The sequence below is a fragment of the Ascaphus truei genome, chromosome 1 (genome assembly GCF_040206685.1).
Source record: "Ascaphus truei isolate aAscTru1 chromosome 1, aAscTru1.hap1, whole genome shotgun sequence".
NCBI lineage: Eukaryota > Metazoa > Chordata > Amphibia > Anura > Ascaphidae > Ascaphus > Ascaphus truei.
Genome location: NC_134483.1, coordinates 410186333 through 410201377, shown reverse-complemented (window position 1 = coordinate 410201377; position 15045 = coordinate 410186333). Strand labels below are relative to the sequence as shown.

General features: G+C 41.6%; 1 protein-coding gene across 1 annotated transcript; it reads left to right on the top strand.

Annotated features, from left to right (window-relative positions):
• The first annotated feature begins 3041 nt into the window (after window positions 1-3041).
• On the top strand, window positions 3042-14237 carry LOC142501456 (uncharacterized). Its single transcript, XM_075611443.1, has 3 exons — window positions 3042-3114; window positions 3478-4289; window positions 13638-14237. Exons 1-3 carry the CDS (start codon window positions 3066-3068, stop codon window positions 14235-14237), a joined length of 1461 nt encoding a protein of 486 aa, XP_075467558.1. The 5' UTR covers window positions 3042-3065.
• The last annotated feature ends 808 nt before the right edge of the window (window positions 14238-15045 follow it).

Sequence of the window (15045 nt, the reverse complement as noted above, 5' to 3'; positions counted from 1 at the left end):
TAGGTTGCACAATCACAAATCTTGCTGAATCAGGCGAAACAAGCATGTTTTTGATTGCGCGCCATATTTAAAGGCAACGTGTACTGCTAATCATTCTCTGTGTTGTTGGGAGTGAGAGAGAGAGAGAGACGCACAGAGCTGGACGATTGAAGATTTGCATATTGACTGAGAGACTTGTTGTGTATTGGGTGAGCTTTGTCCTTTGTTGTTTTGTTTACATCTTTGTCTTGTTTTATATGTGGAAGTGTTTCGTGTGATTGCCTGTACATTTCTTGTCTGTTTTTTGTGAGTGCTGGAAGTATGCCCGCAAAGCGTGGGAAGAGTGATGCTGGTGGGAGTGGGAGTGCTACTCATGGGAGTACGCGTCGGAGTGAACGTACTGTTCAGGGGAGTGATGTTGCTGGTGCACCGAGTGGTGTTGCTGGGAGTGGGAGTGCTGTTGCTGGGAGTGGGAGTGCTGTTGCTGGGAGTGGGAGTGCTGTTGCTGGGAGTGGGAGTGCTGTTGCTGGGAGTGGGAGTGCTGTTGCTGGGAGTGGGAGTGCTGTTGCTGGGAGTGGGAGTGCTGTTGCTGGGAGTGGGAATGCTGTTGCTGGGAGTGGGAGTGCTGTTGCTGGGAGTGGGAGTGCTGGTGCTAGGAGTGTGAGTGCTGGTGCTAGGAGTGTGAGTGCTGGTGCTAGGAGTGTGAGTGCTGGTGCTAGGAGTGTGAGTGCTGGTGCTAGGAGTGGGAGTGCTGGTGCTGGGAGTGCTGCTGGTGGCGCAGTTGCTGATGGGGTGTCTGGTGGTGGCGTGCTTGCTGGTGGCCAGCTTTTGGAGGCTCTTCCATTGGAAGAAGGAGAGTCCAGTCAGCACCAGCCAAGCTCTGACCCTAAACCTGCTCGGAAAAAACGTGTGGAGAAGCCACGTAATCCTCGCTTCAATGACCAGGAAAATAGGGCTCTTGTCACTGGCATTCTGGAGCACTATGACAGTCTCTATGGACATTTAGTAGGTAAGTGTAACTTTACATTTATTATTCAAATACATGTGATCCTAGGTCATCTGAGTTTTGTTCATATGCAAATATGGGTACACAATATCTTCCTATGTTCATTAGTGTGGAAACACAGCTTTTTATCATGCCTTACAAGGACAAATAAACACAGGCGGTCAATTTGCCAGAACTGCATACAATATGAATGCAACCTTGCTTACATGTATAGGTTTAGTAGTGAATGCTCATGTGCTGCACATATTACACATAAAACAGCATGTTTGCTATCTCTTGGAACAGCTAGCAGTGTAGGAAACTGGTGCTTATATTATTATTCATTTACCTCATATCTTTTATATGTTTTTCAAGGGCGGACAAGTGCAGCAAGCAAAAAAGAAATGTGGGACACAATAGTCATTGGTGTCAATGCCTGTGGGAATAGTGTCAGGGACAAGTATCATTGTCGGAAAAGATTTGATGATATTAGGTCCAAATTGAAAAAGAAAATACAAGACCAACGCGTGCATGCTACTGGCACTGGAGGTGGGCCCACACCACAACGTCTCATATTGACTCCATTGGAGGAGCTGCTTCGGCCAAAATTACTTACCGTCGTCGTGGAAGGCTTGGCTGGTGACCGTGACATTGGAATTTATCCGTCACAATTTCCAGCAGGTGATAAATATTACTGTACTAGGCGTGTCGTTGCTTACACTTATTTTGCATATTTACACTGCTTTTTATACTGTCTTCACAATATAAGCATACCTGCATCTATATATGTATATGTCTGATTCTGTATATATATATCTCAAAATAGACATATATGTAGTAGTCCTACTAAAAGCAGTAACTAATATAGCACGTGCCATTGCGTGCTCATTTACATGTGAATTCCCAAAATGCATAGCTGCAGTGGAAGCAATTGATGGTGGGCGAAGATGGGGAACAACAGGGTAGTACACATGTGTAACACATGTTCATGAGAAATTATTAGTAGCTACAGGTACAGAACAGAAATATGTATCATATTATTGTGTATTTTATTGATTTTACTCCGACAAACATGACATTACTGCCTATTTTAAGCATGCATCAAAGAAATTGCATGTAACGGCCTACAAACATCACTGGCACTAGCACATCTATAGTTGCTTATGAAAAGGTCCATTTTTGCTTTATGTCATATACAGACAGCATAATGAGGCACACGTATCATATGTTATGTCATTGTTTTCATAACTTAAACACTGCAGATGACTACTTAGCTCATCTACCATTGTGTTAAAGCAGCTGCAATTAATATCTCATCACAGCATACACTTCAACAGAGGGGGTGGGGTTCAGCACACACACTAATTACAGCCTCATTTCACGGTCAACTTAGTTCACACCATTTGCACCTGTTTCAAGTCATTGAAAGGTGTGGCTGATTAGGCTTTTTGGGGAAGGGAATACCTTTCTTACAACCTGAATAGCACAACTGAAGTTAATCACACTCATTTGAAAGCTTAACTCTAGCTACTAAATGCCCCAACAACTCATTACTTATCAAAGCGTACGTCACACATTAGTTCACTCATATCTATAGTTGAACTACTATGAAAGACACATTATCACACACTGCATGTGTTGTCTTGTTGAGTCACAGCCACATTCAGGTGTGCCACATCTTCGATTAATGTACCACACATATCCTCTACCAAAAACAACACTTTTTGCAATATGACCACCTTCATGATAACCATTGTGAATGGTCATCTCATGATAGTTATGTACATTATGATACTGATATCACTACACAACATATGATTTTTATGTACTCATTTAATCTATTTATCCTCACGCTTTACTGCAGAAACATAGTATGTTGTATGTTAGGGAACTCAAAAATTCTAAGTACACAGGCATGTACAGTGTTATTACAACTATTTATGTTCACTTTCACACACATTTTCGGTTAAGGAACTGATGTTGTTAGTTAATCATAAATACAGAACATACAATAAGTGTTTGTTCAATATTTACACATGTAAATGTAAAACTTATGTTATTGTTATATATAGTTGCCCCTGGAGGACATGTGTCACCTGAGATGGAACAAGTGTCTTCACCTGGGTCAGCCAGCTCAACACTACTAGAAGGTGAGTGTATCATTTGCTGGCCATATAATATGTGCTCTTCTATATGTTATGTTGTCATGTGCATTATTTGTTTTGCACATCTTCTTTAAATAGGATTACTTAGTGTCAGTGAAAATTAAGTGTAAGGCAACATGTATTGTGTTAGTGATGTTAATTATCATGTAGGACTTCTGAGTTTAGAGCAACTTTTCATTCATTCATATTTCATACTGAGTCCAAACATTATTCGTAAGTCAAGGTAGTTTTTAATGAGGTTATAAAACGTATGCTAACATGTTAGGTGTTACTTAGGACACAGTACAATTACATAGTAACACAGCATACATTAACATGCCATTTAATAATGTGTACATTTCTTTTTAGAACATCATGGTGATGAGGATGATGAGTATGATGAGGATGACGCCACAGAAGAGACTGAAATACAATCATGTGACCATGAAGAGGTGCCAATAGAAACTGTTGTACCGCCAAATCGTCCATCAACTTCCACATACGATGCAATTGTAGCTTCAGAGGGAAAAATAGTGGACGCAGAAAATCGTCGCCATTCAGACATGATGACAGTGCTGGAAAGGATGATTGGACTGCAGGAAGAAACAGTATCACAATTGGCACATCTCCACAGAGTCTTCATTGAAGTGCCTAAACAGTTGCAAAAAATCAACACCTCATTCGAAGCATTAGTTGTTCAGCAAACACAAGCTAATTACTGGAGAATGACTAATGTACCACAATTCAACACCTCCCAGCCAGGATCTGTTCATGCAGGTCAGTTTTCACCACATTCATCTGATATTCATTCACCAGGCCCAAATGTTACCGGTCAAGTAGCAGACATTGCTGTGCAGGTTCCTGATGACATCCTACCGCTGCCATCTGTACAAATTCAGCAGCAGACACCTACAAAGGAGGCGACAAAAACAAAACAAGACACACATGAAACAGACCAACCATCACTTGTGCAGTGTCTACCAACTTGCTCACATGTGTCACTGGGCACAAGCCCTGTCCGTGAACAGTCACTACCCAAAAGCCCTGTAGGTGAGTCGCTGCCCAAAAGCCCTGTAGGTGAATCGCTGCCCAAAAGCCCTGTAGGTGAGTCGCTGCCCAAAAGCCCTGTAGGTGAATCGCTGCCCAAAAGCCCTGTAGGTGAATCGCTGCCCAAAAGCCCTGTAGGTGAATCACTGCCCAAAAGCCCTGTAGGTGAGTCACTGGCCACAAGCCCTGTAGGTGAGTCACTGGCCACAAGCCCCGTAGGTGAACAGTCACTGGCCACAAGCCCTGCCCGTGAAGTGCCAGAGGCCACTCAAAGTGGCTCTGTTGTGCCTAAAGTTGGTGGCAAAAGAAAAAGGAAAATTCAAGAGACAACAAGCAGGCCTGTTACTCGCTCGCAAAAGGAACAAAAAAAATAAATGTTATAATTCAGAAAATATGTCTTTGGCCTTGTTTTGTTGACTTCAGATTATCTAATTACTATTGTATGTATGCTGAAGACTGTGTTGTTTCCAAACTTTCAACTATGTTCTTGTACACGTGAAGTTTTGGAAATGTTAACACTCATAATTAATTGTGTTATAAATATTTATGTTGTAATCGTCTGTTCAGTAATGGTCCACCAGGAGCCAGTTGCTAAGTTTAGAGAAGCTGCCATTGACTTTGCAGCAAAACATTGCATTTGGGTGTGTTAATTGATGTAAGAATTGCATATGCATATTAGTCACATGCAATTATTAAAACACCTAAGTAAGTGCAAACATCTTTCTTGTACGTGTACAGCAGGATTATGTGTAAATTATTACTTACCTTTGCCTTGCTTGGCCATTGTAATTTTGTCCTTTAATCAGTTGTGTGTTCGTTTCTATAACATCTCAGAATGTATAATAATATATATACACACACACACACACACACACACACACACTGAGTGAGTGTGAGTGTGAGTGTGAGTGTGTGAGTGTGTATATATATATATATATGTATATATGTGTATATATATATGTATATATGTGTATATATATATATATATGTATATATGTGTGTATATATATGTATATATGTGTGTATATATATGTATATATGTGTGTATATATATATATATATATATATATATATATATATATATATATATATATATATAGTACTATATAAACTGGTATACACAAACTAATACACTTCATGCTTCCTTGTGAAAGCACACTATTTTAATAATACAGGCCTAATGTTTGAGAAATATCCTAAGTATGAGACTCTAACAGTATTGTGCTTAAACAAATGTTTATTACTTCATTCAATCATGTTTCTCACCATTTAAATAGGTTTCATACAAGGTATACTTAATGCCATCAATGTTGTGTGTACTCCTGCAATATAAAAAAATAAATAAAATATTATATATAAATATATATATATTTTTATAAGAGATATATTTATATATATATATATATATATATATATATATATATATATATATATATATATATATATATACACACGTATTTAAACTCATGCAGACAGGGAGTTAACCAAACTTTCACATACACACAGAAATGTAAGCGGGGAAAAAACATTTCTTTTTGCAGGTGTGTTTTTACTGATATGCCTGGCTAAGAAATATTTTCACACACTGGTCTTTGTTAGTTTTCAAAAAAACACTATGTGAACGCATTCACAGTCTAGGGATGTTTTTCACAAACGAGATAAAAGAAGGAGAAATGTTTCTCCCACAGTCCCATATCACGAACCACAACTGTTAACCCAATTAGACAAACAAATCCAATTGGCGTTTGAAATAAGGAGTCAAAGTAGTTAGTTTTGTTGACCTTGACAAGGAAAAACAGGAGTTTGTTAGCCATTCAGCACATTCATTTTGATGAGCAAATAACACAGACCTGCACACAGCTTTTGTGCTACTCAGACATGGCTGATGAATTCGTTAACAATATTAATCCCCTTTTAGGGTATAAGTACATGATCTGTGAAGCCATCTTGAACAGTCGCGGACAGAAAGCAAGCACACGCCAAATCGATGATTTCATTCGAGCAAAATATCCTTATTACCAAGACCGTAAGCATGCACGGAATTTTAATTCCTCAATAAGATTCACTTTATCAAGTAATGACTTTTTTGAACGTGACCAGGATAAGCTACAACACACCTATGGTTTCTGGAAGATTGCCCCGGAAAAACAATTTATCCTGAAAGACGGCACTTATATTGTCGTGAAAGGCATATTTATTCCTAATGGCAATAGCAATGTATCCGCTACTACTGATCCGTTTGAATCGATACGTGCTGCAATATCTGCAGCCTCCATTCCTGAAACCCACATTGTACAAGAACAAAAGTACTATGATTATGTACCAAGCCTTTCAGCTGAAATTGCATTGGAATGGGAACCGGAAGAAATGAACCTACCTCCCGACCAATTATTTGAAGAAAGCAGTGGCGATTCCTATGAGCGCATCCTGGAGGAGATATGTGCCATACTGGATTCAGCGGTTGGGTTAAGCGTGGATGAAAATGCCTTGCATTTCTGGAGCGACCAGTTGCAGCCAGGCGAAGAGTTAATTCTAGAAGAATGGTAAATATAACAATCGTTATGCGTTGACTCTGCGTTTAAATTTTTTTTTTTTTTGTAACCACCATTTTCACTTTCAATGCGTGGATACAGCGTAACATTGCAGACTGCATAACATGTAGCGATCACAAACAAATTGTTTCCTAATACAATATAGTAGGACCTGAAAGAGTAGTACACATTGCTGACGGAATAAATATACGTACTTTCCTATCCCTTTAAACATATTAGCAACATTTTTCCATTACTCTAACACATACCTGTTTTGTTATCATGCAACATCTACAACATTGAAAACCGGGTCCACCACGTATGACGTGGGACCCTTGTCATGGGCCAAGGCGTCCTTAAAAAGGATTAGTGATGTAAGTCCCGCCCCCAAGCGACATGCGCGCCTCAAAGCCTATTGGCTGTCATGTTTTGTTATAGTAACGGTAACTGCAGTGTGTGATGCGTGCGGCTCAGTGTTTGTAGGCGTACCCTGGGCGTTAGCCGAATGTTAATTGAGTGGGAGGAGTGTTAGCGTGCGTTTCACGCTGGCTTAACATGACGTCACACGTATTGCATTTGCTTTCTGTTCAAACACGTCTGTTTAAAAAGAATACAGATGTACTCGTTTAGAACGAATGTAGTTTCGTCTTCATTGTATTTGAAATAAAGATGTTATGTTTACTGGTATTTTCAACATGTATTGAACGCACAACGTACGCTTTGTTTTGCGCATGCGCTAACAGTTAGTGGAGCCAAGCGTGAAGTGCGTGCGCACACAAAGATGTGCGCGCACATCTTTCAGTATACAGGCAACGTTCACTTCTTATACATAGTTATGCCTGCTACAAATTTAAAGAAACATTACATACTGATGAACAGTTTTACTTCTAACATATAAGTGACTGACGTGTGTATCTACACAATCATATAGAGCTGCGTAACGCGTTGTCACGGATGCATATCTAGTAAGGTGCCATCTTTGACCATCATGTGTTTGCTGTATTTCAGAGATGTCGGGGAAGATACAATCGGATCAATGTATGATTTCAGAAGAGTCTACCTTTATATGAGATGATTGTGAGGAGGAGCCACCGACTACTATACTACATATGGAACTAATTTTATATTGCTTGCAGCGCTTATTAACAAACAATTAAAAATGTGATACCCTTATGCCTATATTGCATAAGCACTTAATTAACATAATGATGTTGCAAAAGAGTGCCTCATGAATTTTTATTGAGTGTTCTTTAATGACTACTAACATTTTATGACATGGTGTGTTTTATATATAACAACCATTCCCACTCTGCTAACACATTTGTGTATTCTAATATGTAATGGAACGTATGACTGTCGAAACTATGTAACAATAATAATAATAATATGAGCATGTTCATGTATAGGGCTGCTAGTTGTACGCAGCGATTTACAGACACATGTTTCAGCCTGAGGTCCCTGGCCCGTGGAACGTACAAATGTTTTTTTGCCGCATGAGGCACAGGGAGATAAAGTGACTTGGCCAAGGTCACAAGGAGCCCACACCGGGAATTGAACCAGACTCCCCTGCTTCAAACTATCAGTGCCAGTGTGTGTCTTTACTCACTGAGCCACTCCTTCTCCCAATGTAAAGGACACTTACAACCAAGTAGCCATTTATTTTTAAAATCTCTTGTTACATGGGTATGTAGATAAAATGGTTTGGGACTGTAGCAAATAATGTTACTGGCCAGATGTTATGGTCCCCTCCAATGCATGATGTTCTGAATATGACATCACCATCATGTTATGAAGTACGTTTCTGTGTATATTTCATTAACCTAACTAACTATAGTTTACTGTGTTTATTAATCGTTTAGAAATACATAGTATAGTCAATATGATGATATAAGCTACCATAATAAAGCTGGTGTTATCATTTGTCGGTGTTATACATGGATCCTACACCAATTGATAGAGACACAAACAGTTGTCTTAAAAAGTGTGTCTATGCTAGTGATGAATGTGCTCCCGTAAGTAAACAAATAAGTACAGTTATCCCCTTTTCTCCAACCACCTCTATATTACATTAATGGAAATTATAAGGAAACATACATAAAATGTGATGAAATGTGAGTAATCATTTTGTAATACAATGCACATGAAAGCTCAAGAGTACCTAAATGCATATACATGATACAGAAAATACATATATGTAACATTTGTGTTTAAACCAATATGTTGGGTTTTTAGTTCCAATAATTATAGGAAGATTGAGGTAGCCACATCTTATGAGAGATGTCAGCAAATATACATACCATGATCAGTCATACTGGAGATATACCTATAATGCAAAGGAACAATATATAAATTGCAAACATTGACATGCCATCTTCAGTACCGTAAACAACACAGCAAAGTGTGTATTTGGTGTTAAATGTACAACACCATGTATATTTCATGACATTCAAAATGTAAATCTGCCTGGTGTACACATCATCTGGATGTACATGTTACACTGCACCAATAACATTGTATGTAAGCATACTAGAAGCATGAATGATTATGGGCATAATATGTGTTTTGTCTTAGCATAAGGAATAACACAATGCTAAAATATTATTGCTTTGTTACCCAAGTTGTATTCACATACACACAACTAAAGTACAATTGAAGAGGGATTATATAACCTGTGCAACAATAACATACCGGTGCCACATCCCTTTGTGCACACAGCAGAGAAAAGAAAGGTGTGCAACCCATATTCATCTGTGTCCTAACAGAAGGTTATATAAAGAAACATTCTTGTTAATATAACATAATTAAACTATAAAAGTAGTACTAGGAACATATGAGTTTGTACTTACAAGAAAAAAATGAATTGATGAGATTCTGTCGTGTCTGGCCACCACTGGCTGTTTGTTCATTTTCAGCAGCTACATGGGTGGGATGCTCGTCTACCAAAGCCTCAGCTAGGTCTGACTGTACATTGTGCCTGAGTGCAACATTGTGCAAAATGCAACAGGCAAGGATAATATCAGACACTTTTTGAGGCTTGTATAGAAGAGCCCCACCAGTTCTGTCCAGACACCTAAACCTGGTCTTGAGTAGGCCAAATGTCCTCTCTATAACAGATCTTGTAGATATATGGGCTGCATTGTACCTGTCCTCTGCTTCAGTTTGAGGGTTTAGCACCGGAGTCAAGAGCCACGGCCTAATTCCGTATCCTGAGTCACCTATAATGAATGGAGCACACATAAGCTGACATTAGTGATCAAATTGTACAATGCCAACATTCCTAAATCAACATGTGTTTTGTGTTAGAACATGTAAATATGTACTCACCCAGCAGCCAACCAGGTTCAAAATGTCCCTCTTCGAACGCATGGAAGACTGAAGAGTTCCTCAGGATAGAGGAATCGTGACTGGAACCAGGGAACTTGGGTACCACATGCATTATCCTCATCGTGGCATCACATACCACCTGTACATTGAGTGAATGGTAGTGCTTCCGATTGCGGTACACATGCTCACTCTGACTAGGTGCAATCAAAGCAACATGTGTGCAATCGATTGCACCCAGCACAGATGGTATCCCTGCTATATTATAAAAGCCAGTCCTGACTTCCAGCCACTCTGTTGCCTCTGTAGGAAAATGAATATAATTCCTAGCGCGTCTATTGAGTGCATAGAGAAACTGGGTCAAGGCCCGCGAGAATGTAGATTGCGAGACCCCGCCCACTATGCCCACAGTTGTCTGGTATGACGCGGAAGCAAGATAATGTAATGAGCACAGCATTTTAACAAGCCCAGGGACTGCACGACCTCTGGCTGTGAAAAAATCTAAATCCCCCCTTATCTCCTCATAAAGAGCTAAGATTGCTGCTGAACTCAAACGATAGCGACTTACAATCTCCTCCTCACTCATCCCATCAATCAGGGTTCTCTCCCTGTACAGACGCGGACGAGGCACAAGTTGTCTCCTCTGTCTTCTCCTCTGATCTCCTGTCCCTCTACCTGTCCCTCGGCCTGTCCCTCTCCCTGTCCCTGTCGTATCCGCGTCACTGTCACTGTCCCTCGGTGTGTCCCTACCTTGCCCTATATCATTCTCTTGATCAGCAAGCATGTCATAGAAAAGAATGTTCCTGCGTCTCCTAAACATTCGCAACATTTTGAAATGAGTAGCTGTGAATGAGCAGGTAATGTGCGTCCTTTAAATAGGTATGTGATGATGTCAGGTGACATAGTAAAATGCAAGGTGTTACATTAACATAATAAAGTACTTCTGTGGCAAGCTGTGTGCACTTGTTGTTCTAAGTATTTGTTGTGTGTATTCTGCAGGGAATGATGATATTTGGCAATGATGTGACGTGAAGCTTTGTACAAAGATTGCTTGCAAATAAATAGTTGCATGTGCAATGCATGTAACACTTGTGAACGCAAGAGTCAGTCATGTAATGAGACAAAAAGGCTGAGATTGACGTGGGAAAAGTTTTGTGTAACATGTGTAATTATCCATGTTATTGTGACATGTTGGCAACAATGAATAGTCGTGTGCATATGCATGCATTTGTGTAAGGAGGATAGTTGGTATAGAATGAGTTTACAAGGTGTCCCAATGATGAATTACTGTACATGTGTGTATAAGTTAGGTTGAAGTGCTTGTAATGCAACGGTTACAATGTAAACATGCAATGTGATTGAGCGTCCAATAAGTGACGTCATGAAAATAGGGAGGACCCAAAAGTATATGTAAACATGAGAAGACAGATGTACATGAACGTTTAAAGATGCGTGTCACATTACAAGCATTGTGTAATGTAAAGGAAGATGAATATACTGTGTATGTGTGACATGTGTGACATGTGTGACATCATGTAAATAATTGACGCTGAGTTGAGTAAAATGTGTGATATGATGTGAGGTTCTCCTTTAAGAGTGTAGTATAGTATTTTCCCTTGCCACATCATCACATGATGAGTAATGTGACCCGCAAATGCTGAAAACATGTAAAAGTCGAATGTTATGCAAATAAGACACATCAGCTGTGACACAATGCAGGGAATGCCCCCACACTGTAATGCAAATCCCCCTTGTATTGTGAGCAATGAAACGTAAACAGTACTATACTGTTATACGTCCCCGCTCCATTGACTTCCATTGATGTACAGAAGATGTTTTTTTTCTAAGTGCCGTTCCGGCAGCCTTAGCGATCGTTCTCCCGTCCAAAATGCCAACTTTAGTTGGCGGGAGAAATCGGCCATAACATCTCAATTTCGTAGTGCCGATCAGCCCCGATAAGCTGTTTTTTTTTGTTGAATCCAGCCGATTTAAAAAAGTGGCGATCAGTGTCGAAAACAGGCTTATCGGCAGGCGACTGGCCATAACCAAATTATCGGCTCCGAAACCTGGCGATATGAAGCACTTATCGGCGCTTACTGAATCTCAAACCCAATTTTGGCTATAACATGGCCATATTTCCCTTATCAACGCTTACTGCATGAGGCCCTATATCTGATAATATTCTTAACCAATTTAGAATACGGAAATGTGGAAAGTCAGACTATCTGCACTATTAACTTGTCCAAACTTTGAGTTACTTCCTCAATCTAACTGTTTTGGTTTGTTTGGCATGATGTTCTGCCTTCAAATACACTAGCTTTTTGTGGTAGTCCTATTTCTTATGCAGAAATACTAACATGACCTCCTTTCAATTTCTCTCCAAAAATGTACATGCTATACTCCTGGGACCGTTCGGTCTATAATCTTACAGTTACTTTGTTTTTGTAATGCTATTTATAATAATATGCATTGGCACAATTTCACGGGTATCAACTAACCACTCTACAGCATGTCAATAAGCCTGTTTGTCCAAATCTGTGCTTGTTTAAGACTGACTGTCAGGTTTGCTAGTTTTAAGACTGTTTTTGATTTCTGAAGGGCTGTAAGGTTAATTGTTATTGTGATTGTAGCCAGGTCCCCCTCTTACCTCGGGCTGCGCGAGAGGGGGGCGGCTCCGTGGGGACTCAGGCAGGTATTGCGGGCGAGCGGGTCGTCGGAGACCCGGGGGCGAGCGACGGTTAAAGGTACCGCCATGTCAGGGAAGCTTGTGCATGCGCAGTGGAAGATAGTACGGTGGCCAATAGGAAGAGGCCTAGGAATGGGACTACAAGTCCCAGCAGCCTCAGGGGCTTTTAGACATGTGTTGCGGGAGGATCAATAGGGCTCCTGGAAACACGGAGGGAGAAGTAGATACATTTGGCGCCAAGGGACACCACGCCAGTCGTTATCCGGAGAGAGAGGGTGAAGGTACTTTCCAGGGAGCAGTGCTCCCCTGGACTAGGCCAGATTTCCCCCCAGATGCAAGGTAGATTCCCTGAGTCACTGTAGTTGGTGTGGGCTGTGTATGCTGCAGGGGAAGGCCTTAGATAGGGACCCTTCCCAGTAGTGTGTCAGTGAGATGCCTCAGCTGCAGGACATTATCTCTGAAGGTGAAGTGTGGCCTGCTGCCCATGAGCAAAGCAAGGACAATCCAACAGAGACTATCTTAAAGGGGTACACTCCAGCTGGAAGCCCCTCCAGAGGTATTTGTCCAGGGATCCGCTCAGTAGAGGAGCCGGTGGATTGCAGTGTAGGACCATGTCGCGGATCCACAGAGTCTCCTATTAAGTTGACCTGGTCTGGACTGAGACCTGGAAGGTATATTGGTTCCGGTGAGGGGCTCCTTCCACTACGCTGGGATCCCTCACCGGTAGAGGCGCTGCACCAAGATGATAAGTATACCCCAGGCTCCCAGTGGCGGAGGCTCAGACCTCCTGGTAGCCAAACAGGTGACGACAGCATGGGTAGTCTATTTACTCCGGAGGGGGGGGGTACAAGGGCTACATTTGGAGGTGCTGCTGAGATTCAGACCGGGGGTGCCTGAACAGTCACTACATTTTGTCACTCGCCCTATCATTACCTTCCTGCCAGGAGGTTTACGAATGGGCGTTGAAGTGGCAAGTCCCGCCTCAACAGATGCTTGCTGTTGGACAAGTCCCCGCTAACGCCTCCTCCTATGACATATGCTTATTGCTGGGTCAGTACCCATGCCTGAGGGATGCAAAAATCCTAGGCCGCCTCACTGACGCAGACGGAGTGTGGTGCTCAGTTTTAGTAAGTGAAGGACATGACTTAGCAGCGGTAGGAGGCCCATCTAACTTATGGCTACATGGAGCGCTCAGTAACAGATGTCCTATTATCTACCCTAACGTGCAGATGAAATCAGAACCCTGTAGTTCAAATACCGACTTACAAGAGGTTGCTATGCGTCTGTCTCCACCATCCTCAGAGAGTCTTTGTGGAGAAGAAGGCAGTGTCATATCCTGTTCCATCGGCCACTCGAGTAAGGGCTGTTCCAGGTTCACCCATGCGGGCGATATACAAATGCTGGCCAAAACCATACAGCAGCTGGGAGGTAACAAGAACAAACCTCCTCAGCCACAGCAATACCGTAAGCTGAAAATCTTTTCAGGGGTCAAACCTACTCCCGTAGATGAAGAGGCCTTCGACGCATGGAAGGACTACACCTAGAGGAAGGGTCTTGCCCAGACCCCAAAAAGAGATAGAGGATAATCGACTGTCTTCGACCTCCCGCATCCACCATGATGAAAATGTACAGGGATCAACATGCAGAGGTCACGGCGCAAAAGCTGATGGCGTCACTAATATAGATCTACGGCATAGAAGACGATGAATGTGAGCTATGGTCCAAGTACTATCATCTTCGCCAGAAAGAGGGGGAAGACTTATCTGAATTTATTCAGCGGATCCAACAGTTTTTGTGGGACCTATGCTCTCACAAAATCATTAAAGCCTCCGAAGTAAATGAGTACCACCGAAAACAATTCCTGCGAGGGGCTATACCCACCCATAATATTGTCATAATGATTCGATGCTCCTTACTACAAGGTGAGCCTCCAACGTTGGAAGATCTACTGATAGTAGTGAAATGGCTTGAAGCTTATATGTGTCTGTTCGCCCCTTAGAAACCGATAGAATCTCGTAAGGAAGAGATCAAGGAAGCAAAAGCATCGAGGCGTAAAGAGGGGAAAAGTACCAAAGATATCTCTTCTCCCATAGTGTGGGTTTCCGCCCCAAATGAAACTAGGAGTTTGGCTTCTAGTTCTGGCCCCAAAGCCCAGAATTATTTCCGCTACTATCGTTGTGACCGACTCGGTCATATCTCTCGAAACTGTCCAGAGTCCCACACAACCACCACTAGGGTCAACTCCTACATCGTACGGGCACCACCCTTATGTCTAAAAGCGCCAAGATCTCTGGCTTCCATACCTGAGCTTCCGGAGAGCGAACCGGAGGCCAACCTTGAGGAGGCTCCTCA

Bases quoted from the DNA above. Each gene is read 5' to 3' on its own strand.
- LOC142501456 (XM_075611443.1), top strand. From the start codon at position 3,066: ATGGAACAAGTGTCTTCACCTGGGTCAGCCAGCTCAACACTACTAGAA. The intron at 3,115-3,477 runs GTGAGTGTATCA...ATTTCTTTTTAG, and splicing joins CAGCTCAACACTACTAGAAG to AACATCATGGTGATGAGGAT. The intron at 4,290-13,637 runs GTAGGTGAATCA...CCTTCCTGCCAG, and splicing joins AATCGCTGCCCAAAAGCCCT to GAGGTTTACGAATGGGCGTT.